Source organism: Hippopotamus amphibius, chromosome 12 (assembly GCF_030028045.1).
Source record: "Hippopotamus amphibius kiboko isolate mHipAmp2 chromosome 12, mHipAmp2.hap2, whole genome shotgun sequence".
Lineage (NCBI taxonomy): Eukaryota > Metazoa > Chordata > Mammalia > Artiodactyla > Hippopotamidae > Hippopotamus > Hippopotamus amphibius.
In genome coordinates, this window is record NC_080197.1 from 11,325,178 (window position 1) to 11,347,730 (window position 22,553).

At 50.4% G+C, this 22,553-nt stretch overlaps 2 protein-coding genes and 1 non-coding gene across 4 annotated transcripts in view; 1 reads left to right on the plus strand and 2 right to left on the minus strand.

Moving 5' to 3' along the window:
* Positions 1–424: 424 nt before the first annotated feature.
* On the minus strand, positions 425–1,000 carry LOC130833797 (interferon lambda-1-like). The gene has a single exon (XM_057703833.1). It carries the CDS (start codon positions 998–1,000, stop codon positions 425–427), a length of 576 nt encoding a protein of 191 aa, XP_057559816.1.
* Positions 1,001–12,965: 11,965 nt separating this feature from the next.
* Positions 12,966–22,553, minus strand: part of SLC9A8 (solute carrier family 9 member A8) — a 68,841-nt gene continuing 59,253 nt past the window's right edge. For both annotated transcript variants that reach the window (XM_057700978.1, XM_057700980.1), the window contains 4 exons: positions 19,800–19,911; positions 16,357–16,577; positions 14,089–14,235; positions 12,966–13,102 (listed from right to left, as the gene is read on the minus strand). In XM_057700978.1, the coding sequence (XP_057556961.1) occupies positions 12,995–13,102; positions 14,089–14,235; positions 16,357–16,577; positions 19,800–19,911 (588 nt within the window). In that variant the 3' untranslated portion in view covers positions 12,966–12,994. The remainder of the gene's footprint in view (positions 13,103–14,088; positions 14,236–16,356; positions 16,578–19,799; positions 19,912–22,553) is intronic.
* On the plus strand, positions 18,918–18,990 carry TRNAG-CCC (transfer RNA glycine (anticodon CCC)). Its single transcript has one exon. It is a non-coding gene; the product is annotated as a tRNA-Gly (tRNA).

Genomic DNA, 22,553 nt, shown 5'->3' on the forward strand with positions numbered 1-22,553 from the left:
CCTTGGGGCCCACATAAGGTCTCACATTATTGCAATGGATAGATCTTTAAGCCACATTTATCCTAAAGGCTGTCCCTGTAGAAGGACCCTTTCTCTCTCTTTTTTCCCGTGAAATGTATTTGTTGAAGAAACCATATCGTTTGTCCCTTAGAGTTTGTCAGAGTCTAAAGTTTGCTAAGTGCAGCCCCTTCTGTTGTTTATTGTGCTCCTCTGTTCTCTCAGCCTCCTGAAGACTGGCAGTTGGCTCTTCTTTTTGTCCAGTTCCTTACTGTTTACGTAAACATATTGTACAAAAGTAGAAAAATAAACATTTCTTCTGCAGCTTCATAAATAAGGGATGAGAGGAAATAACTTAAGGCAGGGTTGGGACTTAGTGTATAAATAAGGTAGGGGTCCCAGATGAGGTGGGGCTGGGTCCAGGTTTTCAGACAGGCAGGTCTCCACTGGCAACAATTCTCAGGTCCCTTATGAGGAGGCGGAAGAGGTTGAACGTGACAGAGGCCTCGAGGCAGCCTTGGGACTCCTTCTTTGTGGCCTCCTGGAGCCGGCGCAGCCAGTGGTGGAGGTGGCCCCGGGACTGGGATCCTGCCGTGGGCCGAGTCGGGATGCAAGCCTGAAGCTTGGAGTGGATGTGGCGCAGCGTGTGCAGCAGCTGGTCCAGGAACACCCCTGGGGATGAGTCAGCCACAGCCCCCAGGACCTGCAGCATCAGGTCTAGCTCCGCCTCCAAGGCCACAGGGCGCTCCCACACCTGCAGCTGCCTCAGGTCCCGGGTCCTGGGGAAGAGGCGAGAGCTGCAGCTCCAGTTCTTCAGCGAGAGCGACTCTTCCAAGGCATCCTTGGCTTTCTTGAAGCCCTCCAGCTCCCGTGGCGACAGAGATTGGAACTGGCCCATGTGGCAGCCCTTCCTGGTTGTGGTGGGCTTGGACATGGGGACAGGGTCTGCTCTGGCCAAGTCCAGCATCATGGTCACCAACACCAGGACCCAAGCTGAAGCCATGGCTAAATCCCAACTGCTTGTCTGGCCCCATGGCCCTGCTTTTAGCCAGCCTCTGTGGGCAATGCCAGCTGATGTGTATAAATTGAAAAGGCAAATGGAAAAAGGAATCTCCACTTTGACTGCAAAGTCATGAGTGGGTGGGGCCAGTCACAGAACCAGGTGAGCCCTGACCTGTGCCAGGAAGGAAAGAGAAACTGAAATTCAGTCATAGGAGGGAACTTTGTTACTGAGAAATCCCTGTGCCTGGAGGATCTGCCAGTTAGGAATCCCAGGGACAGCCTTCAACTCACTGACTTCGGGGAGCCCCCAAATGAGGCTGAGGCAGGTGAAGGGATGGGAAACTGGCTCGAGGACTTTCACAGTGGGGAGGGACCCGGGGGGTGTGGGTGAGGCTGCCTGAGTGGCAGAGAAGGGGCATCCCTTGAATGTGCAGAAGTTTTAAAGTTTGCTGTGCTCCCCCTTTCTACTTTTGCTTTCGGTGTTATATCCAAGAAATTGTTGTCATGAAACCTCTCTCTGTTTTCTTCTAGGAGTTTTTTAGTTTTAGATTTTACATTTGGACCTTTAATCCATTTTCAGTTTTGTGTATGGTGTAAGGTAAGGGTCTAACTTCATTCTTTTGCATTTGGGTATCCAGTTTTCCCAGTATCAGTTGTGGAGGCTGTCCTTTTCCCATTGAGTGGTCTTGGCATCCTTGTTGAAGATCTTTTGACCACATACGTGAGGGTTTGTTCCTGGCCTTTCTATTCTGTTCCATTGGGCTATATGTCTATCTTTATGCCAGTACCACACTATTTTGATTACTGTCACCTTGTACGTAATGTGTTTTTGAAATCGGGAAGTGTGAGGCCTCCAACATTGTTCTTTTTCAAGATTGTTCTGGCTATTCAGGGTCCCTTGAGATCCCATATAAATTTTAGGATTTATCCCCGCTCTGTGCTAATGTGCCAGAGGGAATTTTTTTTTTTTTTTTTTTTTTTTTGTGGCCGAGTTGGGTCTTTGTTGCTGCACATGGGCTTTCTCTAGTTGTGGCGAGTGGGGGGATACTATTAATTGCAGTGTGTGGGCTTCTCAGTGTGGTGGCTGTGGCTTCTCTTGTTGCAGAGCATGGGCTCTAGGCACTCGGGCTTCAGTAGTTGTGGCTCACGGGCTCTAGAGCATGGGGTCAGTAGTTGTGGTGCACAAGCTTAGTTGTTCCGTGGTATGTGGAATCTTCCCTGAGCAGGGATCGAACCCATGTCCCCTGCATTAGCAGGTAGATTCTTGACCACTGCGCCACCAGGGAAGTCCCTTCTTTAATTTCTTTCAGCAATGTTTTGTAGTTTTTGGTGTACAAGTCCTTCACCTCTTTGGTTAAGTTTACTCATAAATATTTTATTCTTTTGGTTGCTATTTTAAGTGGAATTGTTTTTGTAATTTCCACTTAAGATTGTTCAGTATTCATGTATAGAAATGCGACTGATTTTGTGTGTTAATTTTGTATCCTGCAACTTGGCTGAATTCATTTATTAGGTCTAACGTGTGTGTGTGCATGCGCGTATGCGTGCCTGTGTAATCTTTAGGGTTTTCTACATATAAGATCATGTCATCTGAAAACAGATATAATTTTACTTCTTTCTTTTCAATTTGGATGCTGTTTGTTTGTTTGTTTTTGCCTAATTGCTCTGGCTAAGAATACCAGTACTATGTTTAATAGAAGAGGCAAGAGTGGGCATCCTGGCCTCTTCTAAAAGGAAAACTTTGTCTTTCATCACTGAGTATGAAGTTAGCTGTGGCATATGTGTTTTCATATGTGGCTTTTATTGTGTAGAGGTGGTTTCCTTCTAGTCCTACTTTGTTGAGTGTTTTTATCATGAAAGTGTGTTGAATTTTGTCAAATGCTTTTTAAGCATTCATTGAGATGATCATGTGGTCTTTGTGCTTCATCCCATTAATGTGCTGTATCACATGGTAGTTGACTTTTGAGGCTTGCTCAGATGTGGGTTTGATTTTTGTTGCTGTTGTAAGAATACTTCATAGATGTTGTCTTCTTTCATCAGGAGGCACATGATGTCGGGTTCTCTCCCTTTGGGATATTAATAGCTGTTAAGGGCTGTTAGTGCTTAGATCCATTATTTAATCGGAGCCTGCAAAATGGAGATATTCCGCTTCTAGTCTTCCTTGTTTGGCAACTAGAATAATTCTATAAAAAGAAACTTTTCTGTGGTGGTGTAACTCTATACCTGGGACAGAACTGCATAGAACTAAACACACACACACACACACACACACACACACCCCCACCCACACACCCACACACACACACTAGAGCATGTAAAACTGGTGTAATCTGAACAAGGTCTATGGATTGTACCAGTGTTAGTTTCTTTGTTGTGATATTGCTTTATAGTTGTGCAAGATGTTACCCCTGGAAAAAACTGGGTACAGAGTACATGGGACCTTTCTGTACTATTTTTGCAACTTCCTATAAATCTATGATTTTTTTTAAAAAGTTAAAGACAAAGAAACTTTCCTCATCTACTATTTGACTACCAGTGATATAGTTTAAGAAAAGCAGATAGGGACTTCTCTGGCAGTCCAGTGGTTAAGACTCCACACTTCCACTGCAGGGGGCACTGGTTCGATCCCTGGTCAGGGAACTAAGACCTGCATGCCACATGGCCCCCCAAAAAGGGGGGGGGGAGCGCGATAGATGCTTATTTCTTTCCCTTTATTTTTACTTAGAATAATGAGTTGATGGCTTAGAACCCCTCAACAGTGACTGATTTTTTAAAATTAATTAATTAATTTTATTGGCTGTGGGGTCTTCATTGTTGTACACGGGCTTTCTCTAGTTGCAGCGAGTGGGGGCTACTCTTCGTTGTGGTGCGCAGGCTTCTCATTGCGGTGGCCTCTCTTGTTGTAGAGCACGGGCTCTAGGTGCATGGGCTTCTGTAGTTGTGGCACATGAGCTCAATAGCTGTGGTTCACGGGCTCTAGAGCACAGGCTTAATAGTTGTGGCGCACGGGCTTAGTTGCTCCGTGGCGTGTGGTATCTTCCTGGGGCAGGGATCGAACCCATGGCTCCTGCATTGGCAGGCAGATTCTTACCCACTGTGCCACCTAGGAAGTCCAACAGTGACTGATTTTTTTTTTTTTTTCAACAGTGACTGATTTTTAAAAGTATATTATTATGAACTCATTGATTTCAGTATATTTTAAGTATTTCAATCCATTACATTATTATTGTTATTGATGCTCAAATTCCTGTCTTTGTTCAGTAGAAACCGCTTCAAGCTGGCTCCTGAGTCCTGACCTGACCCTGAAACCTTTAATTTCTTCCTCATTGTTTGGTATGTACAAGGGGCTCCAGGTTCATCTTGTACATTTCCTGCCCAAGTCCTGGAATCAAACGTTTCTCCAAAGAGCCCTGGGTCCTTTTACTGTGAAGTGACACTTGGAGACCACAGTCGAAGAGCTAAAGGTGCTCACTGCCACTGGGTTGGTAACTATTTCTAGGTCTTTTCAGTGAGCAGAGCTAGGAACAGGTTTATATCTCTAAAAACACAAAACACATCATCAGCTCATACTTATACTTTAAATTAAAATTCAGGACCATAGGCTTTTTGCTCAACCTCATTTCTTTTTTATTCCCACACTGAGAGTCCTGGTTCTCGAAGGGTCCAGGGAAGCCACTACTGGTTTTGATTTTGTTGCCACAGCTAGACCTGATTCTGGTAGGAGGGAGTCACCTGGGACAACACTCGGAGAGGGTCTCAGTTACTCACCACAGAGCGGGGAGGACTAAGGCTCAGAGAGCATGGGAAGCCTTTGCAAGTTCGCACATAAGATTAACTCCTGGTTGCCCATGGTGCCATTAGGAAATGAAACAGCAGGGGTACAGATGAAGCCGGGGTGGGCGTCATACAGTTCAAATGCGGATCCTCACCTTCCTTCCCCCACCCCAGAGGAGCCCTGGATCCTGGGGCTGACTTCTCCAGCCTTTCTTCACACTCAGCTACACTTGGCCGCATCCCTAAGCACCACTGTTTCACAGCATCATTTTGTCTGGTTTTGTATGTACTTATACTTATTCATCTGCAGCTTTCTTTCTCCCCTCAACGTTTTGAGATTTATCCATGTTGATGTGTTGTAGTTTCATCCATCCATCCATCCATCCATCCATCCATTCTTACTGCTGTACAGTATCCCTTACATTACTGCACACTGTTTATCCATTCTGCTAGTGGGAAATGACTAGCTCGTTCCCAGTAATTTGCTATTGTAGATATTCTTGTAGGCGTCTCCTGAGTATGCATGAGTATGGAAGAATTTCCCTAAGGCAGGCTGGGCAGACTTTTTCTGTAAACATATATATATATATTTATGTATATATTCTGTAAATAAATATATGTGTGTGTGTACATATATATATATATATATATATATATATATATAGAAGGTACTTATAGAACAAAGAAAACAAACTTTCATGAATTTTGTATTAAAAAATTAAAAGCTTTATCTATGGACATTGAACTTTGAATTTCATATAATTTTCACGTCATGAAATATTGCTTTGAAATTTTTTTCTGACCATTCAAACACATTAAGAACAGGCTCAGCTCTCTGGTGGTACAGAACAGGAGGCAGGCTGGAACTTGGCTCTCAGGCCGTAGTTTGCCCCTCCTCACTCTCTAGGGCTTAAACTGAGGAGAGGACTGGCTGGGTTGAAGAGTCCCAGGTGTCTTTAACTTTACTAGGCACTGCCAGGTGCTTCAAAGTGATTCTATCAATTTAGACTCTCACCACAGCATGGTGAGACTTCCTGTTTGCCCAATGCTCTTTTTTCCCCTCACTTTTTAAAAGTCTTTTTTTAAATTTATTTTTTATTTTTAAAATTTTTTACTGAAATAAAGTTGATTTATAATGTGTGTTAGTTTCAGGTGTACAGCAAAGTGATTCAGTTGTACATATATATACTTTAGATTCTTTTCCATTATAGGTTATTAGAAGATATTGAGTATAGTTCCCTGTGCTGTACAGTAGGTTTTTGTCGGTTATCTGTTTTATATATAGTAGTGTGTATATTTTAATCCCAAACTCATAACGTATCCCTCCCCCCTTCCCTTTGGTAACCATAAGTTTGTATTCTGTGGCTGTGAGTCTATTTCTGTTTTGTACATAAATTCATTTGTAGCATCCCTAGCGCTCTTGAAATAGCATCAGATCTCTTTATTCAATTCATTGGTTCTCTAGTTCTGGTTTCATTTGTAATCACGTTTTGAAAAGTGAAGATAACACGCTGTGTGTTCCTTATTACTGAATAAAAGTTTTTCGTGAAAGAAACAGAAAATATATACAGACAAGATCTTAAAATTTACCCATTATCCTTCCACTCAGGACCAAATTTCTCTTAAACTTCGCACCTGTCCTTCCAGATTTTTTCTTATATACACACACATCATTAATTTAATTTTCGGAGGCTGATGCTATATATGTTGTTTGAGAATCTGCTTGTCTGACTTCATGAAGTTCTATCAGTTACGGTTATTTTTGTTGTAACATAAAACCCAACCCGAAGAGCATCAACAGCGAGAACACGTACTGTCTCCCATGAGCTCCGACTGGAGGTCAGTTCCAGGATTGGTTAATTCACTGGTCTGACAGTATCAAGAACTCAGGGCCTTCCTTTGTCTCAGAATTGCTGCAGCAGGTCTGAGCACTGCATCCTCACATAATGAGAGGCAAAGGCCAGGCGATGGGAAGAGGGTGCTTCCCTTCTTTGAGTGACTGTGAGGAAACAGCCCTGGAAATTCCCTAAGACGCTGCTTCACTCTCCTGCTGGAACCAGGTCAGAGGCCCACTCCTCACCTTTCTCAGGCCAGGGGAGTGGAATGACCAGAAATGGCTGGGGGTTGAGTGGAGATCATGGGGCCCTCAACTTTGTGTGTGACCCTCCCCTGCAGCTTTCTGGCCTCTAAGGAAAATACTTCCTCCCTGATTCACTCCCCTTCACCCTGAGTACTTTCTCTAGATGCTGAGAAGGTTGAAATGCAAATGAAAATACCCAGCTCCCTCTGCGGTCGGTCCCACTTAGGCTCTGCTAACCTGTGCTATCAGGGCTCCACCTTGTCCAGGCTGACACTCTGCTAGCAAAGCTCCATTTCCCAGCCTCCCCTGCAGCCATCGGTGGCCTGGGAAGATTCTGCTTTATATTTGCCAGAGGCCCTGTCACTCCAGTGCCACCTGTCATCACACTTGCGTGGTTTCATTAGTGTGGAGAAATCCTTCTCTGAACCCAGGTCTCTGTCACAGGGGGAAGGGAGCTGAGGGCCACGTGTGCCTCCCCCAGGCCCTGCTCCCCGACCCGGTTCCTTGCGTGACGCTGGCAGGCATTGGTCTGGGCGTGCGGTTGGCAGTCCAGTTACAGGAAGGGTCCAGGATGTGATTTATTCTCCCGCCACCCTTCCTCCTTTTGGCCTGGGGAGGGGGTAGCAGGTGGGGACACGTTGCAGGGTTGAGAGGAACTAACAGCTCCAGTTCTGGCCTTCCTGCCAGAAGGCTTGTGCCTGGGGTCAGGACAGGTTCTCCTGCCTGGTTTCGTTTATATCACATGGATTGCTTGTTTGCACCTGTTTCCATGAGCAGTGTGGGATGCCTTTTGGAAGCATGAGAGGGTATAAACAAACCAAACCTCAAGACTTTCCACAGATATCACCACCACCTTTCAACTCCGTGCGGGTTCAGAGCCTGGTTTCAGTCAAAGGCCCACCAGGGGCGGGTCTGCAACCCCAGGGGGCAGGAGGGTGGCTGGCCCAGTGAGCCCCAGGGAGAACGAGTCCCTCGCATTCATGAGGAAGCAGCCATGGCTGCAGGCTGGAGTCTGGCCCAAGCTGAGCCCTCCTGCTTGGCCTCATGTCCTCCTCACTGAGGGACTGTATGCTTAGGCTATTCAAGATGGCTGTTCTCTTGCTCTCCACACATCCCCTGCTTCCCTCACATGACTATCCAAGCCTCTTAACTGTAGGGCTCAATTCGCTCCTGGTAACTGAGCCCACCTGACATCAATCCCCCCCTATAAACGGCAGCCTCCCCCTCCCTGGCGTAGTGAAGACCACTGCTGTGTCCTGTCCACCGGCTGCTGCATGCGGTGGGTGGGGTGTCGCTCCAGGACCCTTTCTCTAAGACCTTCTGTCCAACAAACTGTTGATGTCTGTCACTGTCTCTGGGCTTTCTTCTGTCTCAAGGCTGGGCAACTACAAGGCTTGTGGGCCTGCGGGGTGCAGCCCAACAGGGACAGAGGTAGGAAATGGGCCCCAAAGCCCACGTTCTGCCCACTAACCACTGCGTTCTGCCAGGCTTCTGGCCGGGAGAGCCGGACAGGCATTGACAGAGCCGCATCTAGGGGGGTGTGACCCATGCCGTGTGCAAAGCCACGGAACACAAACACAGAAAGTGGCTCTGATTCAGCAGCATCATTTTTATTTCTAAATAAGTATCCAGTGACATGACTGTTTCCCATCCATTTTAAAATTTTTTAAAGAGTCCAGTGAGATGAGGCAGAGGCTCCAGCAGAGCAGCTGCAGGTCCCTCCACCTCTGACCTGCCTTCCCTTCCCCAATCCATAGCCCCACCAAGAAGAGCAGCACATCATTTCTCAGGAAGCAGGACCTAACAAATGCCTCTCACAGCTTACTTGGGGGAGGACAAAAGAACAAGGCTGACATTCCCAACAGTCCTTACATCAAAAAGCAGTACTTAAAAAAATCCTTCATTTTTACAAAGAAAATTACTCAAAAGAATACAAGATTCTGATTAATCTTGAATAAATCAAGCTTTGCAGGAGCTGTACTGGAGAAAACGTTAAAGCCTTTGGTAGCCACGAACCTCAAGGCAGCCCAGTGAGTAAGGAGCCTTCCTGGCTCCTTAGAGCAGCCCTGGGGCCTGGAGAAGTGGCTCTTCCACGTGGCTGATCGGCTCCCGGACAGAGGTCCACAGCGCTGACAGATGACCTTTCTCTTTTGACCACCAAACCGCACAGTCCCCGTCAATCCCACGGCCACGGGGGCCGCAGCTGTGCTCCGAGCACTCGGCTCGCTGGCCCTGAAGCCACGCCGCTCACGTGCAGCAGCTGGGAGAAAACCAGCTCCTGGGTAGGAAAGTTCCCTCTGGCATTAGGGGTTATGTGAGCTGGGGTGAGAATGGGTGAAATGGGGTGGGCTGGGGGAATTAGAAAGTCTTCCTTCTTTTGTCATGTGGGCAATGATGGCAGAAGTCCTTGACTATAATAACTCCATCTATGTGAAAAACACAGACAGGAGACTAAGTGGAAGGGCGTGTGGCTGCCTATTCAAAGTCTTTACTCTGACTGTGATGTTTTCATTTAAAACATACTGCCTGGGGCTTCGGAGACTGGGCTCTTGGTAGAAGACCTTCTTAATGATTCTGCCTGCTCTGTCAGAACGTTTCAGATTTGGTTTCCTACCCACCACCCAGCAGGAGAAACACATGCCTGCATTCTGGAGGGAATTGGGGAAGGAGCAAAGGATCTTTCCTTTTTTTTTGGGGGGGGGGGGGGCATTTAAAGTCCTTAACTGACTTGCTGTTGAGAGACTGCTCCTCACACAATCAGGGATCGGTTTTAAGGCCAGAGCCACCCTAAGCGACACCTGCGCCTTTGATGGTCCTGACTTGGCTGAGGAGAAGACAGTCACCACCCTGCACCACCCTCACTCTCGCCACCAAAGCAGAAGAGTGATCCTGGCTGTGGCCTCCCCACTGGGGACTCTGCCAAATGTGTGGACCCCTGTGGGAGTGTGGACCTGAGACCCCATAAGGCCACCTTTGACATGGGCTTGAAAGAGAAGTCTCCCCACTCACTCACCTTTCCATCTTCCATTGCTCGCAAAGGAATCTGCAGGCACATCAGGGCCTCTCTAGGCTGACCTGGGGTACTCAGGGGCTACCAACATTCTGGGCCCTTGGCCTCACGTCAGCCACTGTGTGAAAAGAGGTGGCTGGCCCGGGGAGGGCCCCTGGGCTGAGTGTCTGAACACCAGATGATGGAACTGAGTCACCTTCCACCTGGCTCTGTTCCAGCTCAGCCCAAACGTGATCTCTGGGGACCTAGGAAAAGCCAGCTTCTTTTCCTGTAAGGCCTCACACTCCAAGCCTCTGAGTATGGTTACTCCCAGGCGTCCGACCACCACAGGGCTGCAGAAAGTGATTTATTTCAAGAAGTTAAAAATCGCAGGAGCTGCTGTGGAGGGGCTGCGGGGGGAGCCTTGGGGTGTGGGGCTTACTACTCCAGGATTCCCCAGCGCCCCAGCACAGCATGTCTTCAGAGCTCACTGGCCAATTAACCAGCTTCCCCAAAGGCATTTACTGACTTTACAGCCTGCACTCCTAAAGTATTCCCTTCTCTAGGTGCTACAGTTCTCCTGTCCCATGACCTAGGCCTAAAAGACAGCATGTGTGCAGTTATAGTTATGCTGGATTTTTTTTAAACCTTCTAGGCATTTATTGCCCCAAACGATAGAATTACTAGAAATGCTAAAGGTAGACAGCAAAAGTTTTTGATTCTCAGGCAAAGACATCTGAAAAAAGTGCACCAGAAAAATATCTCTTGATGGGCTTTGGTCTGTTCAAAGGTGAACAGAGAGACTGCTGAGGAACTCGGGCTACCCTCTTCAGCAGGGAAATGAGCTCCCATGCTGCCAAACCCCCACTTGGCCAGCAGAGGGTAGAAGCAGTTCATGGGCGATCCAGGCTGGTGCTGGTCCAGGCCAGGAGATTCCCCAACAACCACCACCACACAGCCAAGCCTTAGGGATCTTCCCCCGAGCCCCCATGTGCTTCTCTACTTACTGTCATTCTCAGGTCTCAGCTAAAAGTGGGAGGCAAGGTGGGACCTGGTGACAGAGGGCAGTCTGAACTGAGATCCTGTTTTCATTATTCAATCTATGAACTCACAGCTCCCCCACCCCCCCAATTTTTTTCTGGCAAGCTACTGAGTTTATAACGCAACTTACACCTCGGAGACCAGATTCTGAATTTCTGGGGGAAAGTAAGTTACTCATGAATTGGAGAATGAGAGAACAATCTGGTCTCTGGTCCCTGCCCCCGCCCCCCGCCCCAGGTAGGCACAAAGGTCCCTCCCTTTGACCTCTTCTCTTACTTTTCCACTAAAAAGAAACAGGAAAAGACGGAGACTGGAATTGTGCATGGCATTAATCTTCCAGTGAGGATATTAGGTGAAGTAAAGTAATCCTATTTGGCTCAAATTATGGGGTTAAGGTGGGAGATTACGAAAAGAAATGATCTATTTTAGCTCTATCAAGTACAAGTTTACTTTTCATGCATAAAAAGGAAACCATGTACCTCCCGCCTAACTGGCTTTACGCTTACACTTCTGGGGAAAGGAAAAGGGTTAGGGAGAGCTCGGGCCTCGGGGACTCCAGAGCCATGCTGCCTGAGGCTGAGAAGATGGAAACATGTTTGCTGCCAGCCCAAGGTCCACGCTGGCCCACTGTGTCCCAAACATAACCAAGGACATGCACATGAATTAAACCACCCCAGAGGGTGCTGAGTCCCAAGGCTTCAGCTGGGATCCTGAGCTGCGTATAGTAACTTCCAGGGGCCTGTCAATGGGCAGAAGCAAGCAGGTAAAGACTTGTTAACGAGCCAGTGAGGGGGCTGGATGCGGCGAAGTCAGTAACTCCATTTCATCTGCACGTGATTGGCAGCGCCTCACCTCGAGATGGCGCAGGGGCCGGGGCAGGGGTGGGTGTGTGTGTGTGTGTAAGAGTACATGCAAGCACTCTGGTAACGGGCTGCTCGAGGACTGCAGGTGAGGCTCAGATGCATCTGGGGACGGGTGGGGCGAGGTGGCAGAGGAGGAGCATGGGGGACAAAAGGGACCCCAGATGGTAGAGAACTGGGGGAGGGCAAGAAAAAGATGCTGATGAGGAGTGATGGCGCAGAAGGTAAATGGCGGGCGGAGCCCAGGAAAAGAGGCCTCTGAAGAAACAAGGACCACTGAGTAAGGAATGGAGGTCAGGGAGGGAGGGGACTGCTAGGCTCTCACTACTTTGTAAAAGTGCATGAATTTAAACTGAATTCAAAGACAGCAGTTGCTGGCCAGCATAAACCCTGTGCCTCCAAGTTTTCCCTCTAGAGGGCGCTCTGACCCCACACAATAGGCTCGCTCATGCCCCCCAAAACCCAAGGATGCGGCTTCCAATGGGGCTCTAGAGAGGTACCTGTGCCCTCGTACTTGGTTCCAGTGTAAACATTCACAAGATTCCCAGAGAAGGGCAGTAGCTGCCTGCCACCCAGGAGACAGCCTGAGAGGTGCCAATCAGAGGTAAAGAGAAAAAGGTTTCTCTTTTTCAGGAAGTGCAAGCGACAACACGAAGGGGAGTGTGAGGTTTTCAAGGTTTCAGAGCCTGCCACTTAGATGGGAATGCTGCTGCCGAGGCCGGAGGCACCTTGATGACACACAGGGAAGCGGAGGCTGGCGCCTTGCCCTGCTGGTACTGACCCCACCCAGCAGGGAGGGGCTCCTGTGATGAAGGCAGTGGCTGGGAAGGCGGCCACTGTGCACCACGCTCCCGGGACACCCTGCCCAGGGCTCCACAGCAGGACTTCCCTCAGGCACCTCGGCTTGACAGATGACTGCTCCCCGGCTGCAGATGCAGAAGGAAACATTTACCTCCACAGGTGGTCCCTCCAATCTGCGGGCTGGGAAGCCACCCGAGAGCAGAGGGCCGGCCCAGTGGAGCGGGGAGAGGGGGAGAGGACGCTTCAGGGCAGCCAGCTGGCTCCAAAGGCCTGGGAGGTCCTGGGTTAAGATGACTGCGGCCTGTCGTCACCCTGCTTCCATCCACCCCAAGAGCTGCCAAATGCATGCGCCACGGGGGTGCTTGTTGGGTGTCTGTCCTGGGAGCCGTGGGGAGGCCTGGTGGTAGCGCCACAGCCCCGCCTGCTCAGAAGCCACGGCGTCCCACTCAGTCACAGCAGCTCCTGCTCGTCGTCCTCAGAGCCCGAGGGCCCCTGGCGCACCTCCTCGTACCACTTGTTGGTGAGCGTTTTCATCTGGACGCGCCCATGGTGGAGGTCCTGGGGCGGGAGACACAGCAAGCCCGTCAGTGGGTCTTGGTCTGGGTCAGGGTCGAGGAAGGGAGAGCTGCTCTGTACCTTGTGGGAGGAGACGGGAGGCAGAGTGCAAGGCCATGGGCAAGTTCAAAGTGTGAACCGACTAATCCCAAGCTGGGATTGTTCTCTGTGGGGGAGGAGGCAACGGGAGGTGTCACCCAGGAGCAGGTGTAGGAGGCAGGAGGGCATGAGGTTAAAAAACTTGGCCTCTGGAATCACACACACTTGGGCTCTGCTCCCAGCTTTGGCATGTACTGGCTGTGTGATCTCGGGGGGGGGGGGGGTCACTTCACCTCTCTGGGCCTCAGTCTCCCCAGCTGTCAAGTGAGACAACCCGCTGCATCTATTGCATGGGTTGCTGGGAGAATGAAATGAAGCAATCATGAGAAACGTGTGGCCCAGTGCCTGGCTCATAGTAAGAGCTCACACGCTGACAGCGAAGCCGAGGGAGGGAAAGTGGGGCTCAGGATCAAAGCGGGGGAGCAGCTCAGAGAGCCCCACCCCCACCCTACACTGGGCAGGATGATGGTTCAGCAAAGCAGGCCCAAGCTGGGCCTTGACTGTGTCATTCACTGCCACTCAGAGGCCAGCGGTGCCTGGAGGGATGGAGCAAAAGCCCTGAGCCTTGGGCCACTGTCCGAGGCCCTGGCAAGTCTGAAATTCCTCAGTTCAGATTTGGTAGCTGATCAATGCCCCAAGTCTATCATCCAGGAAAACCAAACTGTGTTACCAAGCCTATTACTAAACTAGCACTAAATATGGCAGCAAAGGAAAAACAGCAGATGCTGAGTCCTACAAGCATATCGAGCCCTCAAGCCTGGGAAGAGGAGAAAGCTGAGTGGGAAGAGGCCCCCACCCAACCCGACACACGGGTCTTCCCTGCCCACCCTACTCTTGGTCACTGCAGGTCCTAAGGGTGGAAGGCAAGGGAGCCCTGGCCTGCGTCCCACCTCCTGGGTCAGCCGCCGCGTGAAGAAGGGGTTCAGGTACTTGGCGTCCAGCCACAGGAAGCCTTTGAGGTCCTGCCGCCGGATATAGTGAGCTTCGTATTCTTCCTCAGTGAGCTCCGACAAGTGCTCCGACTCGATGGTGTTGCCCTGCATGGGGAAGGAGGGCAGCCGAGGGGTGGTCAGCTGATACCTTCCCGGAAGCCCCCACACCATCCAGCCTACCTTGCAGCTCTTCACCCCCAGCCCCTGTGTCCCCAACCCTGTTAGGGGCCTCCTGTAGGGAGGTGGGAAGGTGTGTAAGAACATGACGGACATCCAGAAAGAAAGTCAGAATTGTGAATAAGTCGGAAGTTCCGGGCTGGGGCTTGGTCTGTAAGTTCTCCAGGTGGCTGTCGTGTGCAGCCAGGCTGGGAGCTGTCCTAGGCTGCCTCTCTACCAGCGAACTGAACAAGGGAGGCGGCTTTTGGTGTTTTTTTTGCCTGCAGCAGCCCACTCTGGGGACATTTCCTGGTCAAGAGGATGCGAGGGGGAGGGAACGATCCTGGCGGGATCTGGAGAGGGAGGGTGGGAAGGACCACCCACTCTCTGCAGGGGTGACCAAATGCAGTTTTGCACGCCCACCCCCAAGCGCAGGTGTACCTGGGGTGTAGGAGGTGGGAGAGAGGGAGGGTCGGGGAGGGCACTTCCCTGCTGTGGGGCAGTGCTTCTCAAACTCTGGCTGGTTTCGGAACCACCTGGAACTTGGGGAGCCACAAAACACTGGGCCCACTAGGCCCACCTGCAGTTCCTGATTCAGCAGGTCTGGGATGGGGACCAAGAATGTGTATTTCTAACAAGTTCCCACTGATGCTGCTGGTCCAGGAACCCCACCTTGAGGACCAATGATGGCAAGTGTGGGGGTTAAGAGTCTGTGTGAGAAATAAAAAAAAGGAAAAAAAAAAAAAAGTCTGTGTGACCTCAGCTGTGTGATTTGGTCTCTGTGCCTCAGTGTTCTCATCTGCAAAATGGGGATCATGAGACCATTTGCTTCCTGCAGGTCATCAGGGAGACAGGAGACAGTCCAAGGAGAGCGTAGGTGCCACAGAAAACATGGCCTAAACAGCAGCTGCTCCCCCTGAGCACACACCCTGGTCCTATCAGAGCTGTGCTTAGGCACGTGTGGCTGCAGCTCCTGGTGATTTGTTAGAAATGCAAACTCTTTGGGCTCCACCCCAGACCTGTGAGACCCTGGAGCCCTCCACCAACTCTGACACCCACTAAAAGGTGTGAGAACCTATACCTGAGCTTTGGTTAAAAACAGACAAGAAGGCTGGTGGATGGGGTGGGAGGAGAAGCGCTACTGAGAGTAAGGAAAGTTCTGTAAGCCAGCCCAGCAGGAGGTCATCTGAAGGTTCTCCCCAGTAGCACAACCCTGGCTGGAGAGGCCCAGGCAGAGACTGGAGGCCAAGATCCGCCCAGACTGGACTGTCCAGACTGAGAAGTGGGCCACCTCCCCTTTCCCCTTCTTCTAGTTGAGGATTTCTGTGCTTTCCATGACTGAGTAAAGTTACTGATAGCCTCGAACAAGGGAACTAGAAAAAGATGCATTTCTGGAAATGTGTGTGTGGTGCAGGGGGTGGGGCAGGAAGGCGGGACAAGAGGCCAGGGCTCAGCTGGGGCCTGAGGGAACACAGGGCAGGACAGGCTCAACCACAGTGACTCAGGGCAGGAGGGCGGCTTGCAGGAGGTGGAGGCGGGGAGGGGTCTGGGGCCTCGGGCTCACTGCAGCTGGCCCTGGGCACCTCTGGCCCCAAATCATGCCCTCGCCTGTCCTGGGTGGAGGGCCCTCTCCCGTGACCCTCCAAGCCGCTGTGAGCACTTTCCCCCTCTCGATCCCCAAGAGAAGGCTTTTAGTAAATGCTGGGGAATAATGTGATTTTTGTCATTTTGCGATTTTGAAACTTTCCTCCCAGCCCCAGCCCGATAGGGAGGTGTGGCTACTGGCAGGAGGGGAGCGTTACTGGGAGAGTCTGACAGAAACCCACGTTCCCATGCCACCGCCTCCGTGGCTTCAAGAGGCAGGCAGACAACCCATCCCAAAAAGCCATGCTTCAGACCCTGAGTCCAACCTCCCGGTCCATTTGGGAAGCTGGTGCATGTGCGTGTGCCGTGCGCGTGTGTGTACAGGGGCCGAGCATCCTCAAATCCTCAAATGTCTTGTTCTCCCATTTCCTGGCAGTGAGCGGGGACCCACCCTCTGCCCCGCCCGCCCACCCGGCAGGCACTAACCATCTTCTCCGTCTTGCTGAGGTTGACGTCCTTCTTGTTCCTGCGGCGCGCCTTGGCGTCCTCGATGTCCACGAGGCGGATGAGGGGCATGGTGCTGCCGCCCAGCAGCAGGATGGTGAAGAGCACGATGATGATGGTGGTGGTGCCGATGAGCTGCCGCTTCTCCATGGGCTCCAGGTCCAGGTGAAGGCTCAGGGCGTAGGGGATGGCCCCCCGCAGGCCTGGGCGACAGTGAAGGGAGTGAGAGGGACGGAGGAAGGAGGCCGCGGTTCTCGGGGCATCCGGGCCCAGCCCGGCACCATGGCTGAACATTCTAACGCACCCACTGGAGAATTCAAATTCATCTTGTGAGGCTCTGAGATGTGAGAAAAGCAGGTGCAAAGAAGGGGGGCCCGGGAGAAGCTCACCTCCGTTCCCACTTTGCAGGGCGGCAGAGCGCAGGCGTGAGGTGACCTGTCCGGGCTGTGAAGCGCCAGGCATGTGCGTGTTGAGGATGCATCAAGCCCAGCACTCACGTTTCAGAAACGTGACAGCTGGTGCAGATGAGCCCTCCCCACGTGTGCCCGGCCCTGTGCTACGTGCTCCACGTGCAAGATCTCACCCGATCGTCACAGGAAGCCCTGTAGAGCTGGTCCTGTTATTCTCACAGCGCACAGATGAGGGGCCGAGACTGAAAAAGAGGTGTCCTCCCAGGGTCACACACGTCACTGGCAACAGCACAGAATGCCACTTGCTCAATGCCCGTTGTATCTGAGGACGCTGCCCTTGTGGTGGCCAGCGGCACGGGGAACTGCATCACGGCCTCTCCCTTACTTCCTGATTTGGTCCCTGGGAGGCTGCTAGCTGGACTGAGGGGCATGGACTGAGCTGGGGAACGGCATGTTCTCTCTAAAGAACTTCCTGGCTTGCCTGGTGCTACAGAGAGGACAGGAGCTCTCAGAGCAGCAGGGAGGAGAGATGCCAAACAAAGATTCGTGCGAGGGTGAGGGCCTGAAGGAGAAGGGAGGGCGCGTGGAGCACACGTTACAGGATCTGACCCAGACGCGGAGGCTGGCGCATCACAGCACGACGAGGGGCTGGCTGCTGCAGCCCGGACCCAACATGGGGACACAGTGGGGCGGAGGGCAGGAGGTGGAATTAAGAGAGACATGGGGAGTGGAAGCAACAAGTCACAGGAGCGAGGGGAAGTGGGGTGATCGGGGAAGGGAAGGGCTGGGAGGATGCCCGGGTCCTAGGAGGCTTGCTGTGCAATGGTCCGGGCATGGGGTCAGGAGTCTGGCTCTTGGATTCACCCTCAGGCCCTCTGCTTCCCCCGGGGCCTCCCAAGCTGGGACGAGGAACTAGACACAGGGCCTGCCGTGATGGTGGCCCGATGATGAAATGCCTTGGCACAAAAGAGCATGTGCACACAGCAGACACTTAGTAGGAGGGAGCCACACCCCTGCTATAAAACATGTCATTGTTTCCTATGAAGGAAGGGGGGGCCCCACTGGCAAACATGCAGCCTGGGCAGGAAGGTAAGTTCCGTCCTAGACAACGAGATCGCAGTAGCGCCACAGCATCCAAGGAGGATTTAGACACCAGAGTCTGGATCTCAGAGGAAAGGCCTGGTCAGAGGAAACAGCTCTGGGAGGGTGGGAACCAGATGGAAGTTGAGGCCACAGGACCGGTGAGCTTATGAGAGTGCAGGAGATGAAGTGGGTCTGACGCTGAGTCCTGAGGAAACCAATATTTACTGAGGTGCCAGTAAAGGCAGAGGGGGAGCTGGACAGGAGCCCAAGGAGACCCCAGGGAAAAGGGGGGAAACCAGAGTATAGCCGGAGGCCAAGGGAAGAGGAGAAGAGGGTACCCCCAGTCAGACGGCAGGTGGGTGGGAGGAAGGAGCCCCAAACCGAGGAGGTGGGGGGCGGGGGGGGGGTGAGGGCTGAGCAGTGCCCACCAGGTCTGGCTGCGGGAGGCTGCCGGTGACCCGGGTAAGGCCAAGTCCAGCCCTGAGAACAGGAGGTGAAGAACTGGAGAAAATGGGCAAGAAAAGCTTGCTCAAGAAGTCTGGCCACGATGGCAAAGAGCTGGGGAAGCAGCTGGAAGGGATGAGGAGTAGCAGTTTCGGTTGAAGATGTTGGTTTTCTGCTGGGAAAGGAGAATCTTCAACTGTTGAAATGATGGAGGAGCCAGGGAGACAGGCTGAGGATCCCAGAAAGGGGGCGGAATGGGTGGAGAGAGGCCTGGGCAGCCTGAGGATGCCTGGAACCCAGAACCACCACCCACGTCCCCCCACCCCCAAAGTGCTCACACACGTTGTCAAATGCCTAATACATATCTTAGATTTTCTTTCAGATTTTCAAGACCTTGGATCAACTACTTTACAATTTTTTTCCCTTCGCAGGCAGAAAAGATTAAGAAAAAAGTTTTTCTTACTATACACACACACACACACCTACCTACCTATACCTGTCACACACATACATCTATTTATTTTAAACGAGGGCTTTTGAAAATGAAGATAAATCTGCAAGGAATTTACAGATACGCTGTTGGAGAGAAAATAGCTTACAGAGGCTTCCCTGGTGGTCCAGTGGCTAAGACTCTGTGCTCCCAATGCAGGGGGCCCAGGTTCGATCCCTGGTCAGGGAACTAGATCCCACATTCCGCAGCTAAGAGTTCATATGCTGCAACTAAGACCCCGTAAAATCAAATAAATATTAAAACAAACCAAAAAAAACCCAGTTTACAAAGCATGTTGCTTTACCCTGACCGACAGAGAAGTGCTATAATTATAACATTTAAACAAGAAAGCACAAGGAACTGGACATACTGCTCAAAAGTAAATGTAAAGATGTCTATGGATCCAGTTCTTTAGGAGCCAAAGATGTATGGAATCACTTCCATTCTTTAAAAAGTAGAGGAATATGGGATTGAACAGAGACTGAAATGGTCAAACTATCAGAACTTAGTGACTGAATGAAAAAAAAAATCCAAATCTAGCCTGTAGTACAAAAAAGTTTAAACCTTAACCTTTTGATTTTGAGCCCCCTGTTGCTTCAGCCTAGACAGTGTGCAGGTGGGAGGGGCGCTGCGCACACCTTGCCCTGGGCTGCCCTGTCGTCCAGGAAACAGTGGAGGGAAGGAGGGCAAATCCTGGCTCTGCCTCCCGGGGCCCCTCCATCCCGAGCAAGTCCTTTGCCCTTGAGCCGAGCCTCCTCATCTGTAGAGCAGACATGCTCCACCCACTTTACGTGCCGGGGAGGGGTACGCCTGTGAAGGGCCTTGCCCAGGGCCTGGGTTACAGCAGGTGCCCTTAAACGGGCGCTCGTGTAACTTGGGGCTGACTGAGGCACGCACGTTTTGAAAGGGCTCTGGGGACAGCCATGTGCACTCTCCGCAAGGCCTGCATCTTTATAACATGCATCTTCCCTCCACGGTTCATTCAAGGCTGGACTTACCGCTGAACCACATGATGAACATCATCTTCGGGGTGATTTTATGATCACGGAAGAAATTCAGGAGGTAGGAGAGAGGGAAAATGTTCACCGCTCTGCCAAACAGCACAAGCACCTGTTAACGCAACAAACTAAGTCTTAACACAGAAACCTCTGGTTATTTGAGTTGAAGATTGTGGAAGCTAACACAGGCCTGGTAACACACCCATGATCAAGGCAGCATCCCCTTGTCATCAAAGGCATGAACTCAATGCTAGGCAGAAACCCACGAGATGCCAGTTCCTCTGAGTCCAGGAAAGGATTAAAGCTTTGTATGTTTATGCTTCCACTGTCAGAAAGAGAGGACTAACAAGGTATCAATGACAGCTTTAGTAATGCCAAGAGGCCACGTAGTAGTACCGAGAGATTAATTTAAGGGCAATCTGGCTTCTCCAGAGGTGCTCCACTGTGGGACGGGCCTGTACTAATTTCTAATGGGTTCGCTCTGGAGGGACAGACAAGGTGTTCCTGCCTCTCCTGTGGGGACCCCACTCCTCAGGGAAAGGAGCGAAGACTGAGAAGGGCCTACCTATGTCCGTAAATGCTGCTCCCTGAGCAAGGCGAATGCACAGGTAGGTTCTAACAGGAAGTCACATACACCCTGTCTAGCCAGTTGCTTGCCATGGCTTTTGGTTCCTAAGCATCTCCAAAGGCATGTCGATTTTTAAAATTAATTAATTAATTAGGCTGCATTGCTGTGTGCGGACTTTCTCTAATTGTGGCCAACGGGGGCTACTCCTCGTTGCAGTAGCTTCTCTTGTTGCGGAACATGTGTTCTAGGTGCGTGGGCTTCAGCAGTTGTGGCTCGAGGGCTCTAGAGCGCAGGCTCAGTAGTTGTGGTGCACAGGCTTAGTTGCTCCGCGGCATATGGGATCTTCCCAGATCAGGGATCGAACCCACGTCCCCTGCATTGGCAGGTGGATTCTCAACCACTGCACCACCAGGGAAGTCCCAGGCATGTCAATGTTAACAAAATATAGCTTTACGTAAAGTCTAAATCTTAGCTAAGTGGCTTCTTAGAACTACTTGTTAATTTACTTCCATTTTCATCATCTCAATTCTCACCATAACTAACCTGAACAGAATACAATACACATAGACATTCTGAGGCTCTAAGTTTATTCTTTGAACCAGCATGAAATGAGTGTGCTTTGGACTGTGTGCCTTGGAAGGTCTAGTCAACAATAATTACCCCAATCATCTAACATTTACATGCCAGACAATGCTCCAAGCATTTTATATACATTATATTGTTAAATTTACATCCTTCCAAAGGTCTTATGAGGTAGGTATTATGTCTCTATTTTAGAGAGAAGGAAACTGAGACAGAGAGAGGTTAAGTATTAAGTAACTGGTCCAAGCTGACCCAGGCAGGAAGTGGTGGAGCCAAGTCCCAAACCTGGCTCAGTCCCCAAAGCCCACGCCCCTGACCACTGAGTCTAAAGTAATCCATCTGAACGGCACAGGCCGCCTCCAGGAGCGGCAGGGCCAGACTGACCAGGTGCTCAGGGGGAAGTGCGTTACCACCCCAGGCATCCCTTCATTTTCATCCCCTCCCAGCCTGTGGTTGAGACTGCCACCTCCCTGTTTCAACCACTGAAATCGAATCCTCCAACCCCACATTTGTGTTTCAAATTTGACCAAATGTGGCCCTTTTCACCCAGTGACCACACTAAAGGCTATTATACTTTCTGTAAAAGACTTTTGCTGCTGTTCTCTTGTCCTGAAACCTGAGTTTGGAGGACAGGTAACAGTGACAAAAGCAATGAGCTCGTGCTGACTAAGGTAGAAGCACCCAGACTGCAAGGAAAAACATCTTTTCCCTTAGGGTTCCTTATCCTCTCTCCCTCAGGTTCCCCATATGCCAAATAGGTAAGCTTCACCGGTTTGCACATGGCAGGTGACAGTGATTAAAAAAAAAAAAAGCCTCCCTCTCAATAGCTATGTTTTAAGTCGAGTTGGTAATGAAAAGTTAACTCAAGATGAATTATGGTAACTCAACAAGGTGTGCTTTCTAAGTGCCTTCACAGAGGATCTAAAAAGACAACAAAGAGATCAAATTATGGACGGGAGGATGAATCAGCAGGAGGACCTATGGGAGATGAGTTCACACTGAGGGGACACAGACACAGGAGGGACACAGACGAGGGACCTGGGAACACCAGGCTAAATGCCCAAATGTTAGCCAGTCCCGTCACTTTGATCAGATGCCTGAGGGAGTTGGCCCTTTCTTTTTCAATGTTGAAACATTTACTTTTCTCCCATTCCATTCCCAAGATCTGATTTTAATACAAATGATTAAACTTCTACTGTCCTTTTTCAAAGGTACATTTTGTCTCCTACTGTCACCACCCCCACCCGTCCAATTATAATGTTGTTTCCCAAATCTTCTTGATGGTAAGAATCACCTGGGATGATGATTCCTCTGGATGAATCTCCAGAGGAGGTAAGGGCCTCGTGATCTTTACCTTGAACAAGTGTCCAAGGTCATGCTTATAAATGGACACATTTGAAGGCAACCACAGTAAGAATTGGGTATACTCACTATAATCTCCCAGGAAAAGTAGAAAAGAAAAAGAAATCATCCCCATTTGGATGATTTGTGAACATCTGGCTGTATATTCTTACATATTTGCATTGTTCTATGCATGCTGTTTTTACATGGTTATGGTCAATTACACATTTAATTCTGAAATCTGCTTTTACTACCTAATGTTA

Coding starts and splice junctions, on each gene's coding strand:
- LOC130833797 (XM_057703833.1), bottom strand. CDS start 1,000: ATGGCTTCAGCTTGGGTCCTGGTGTTGGTGACCATGATGCTGGACTTG.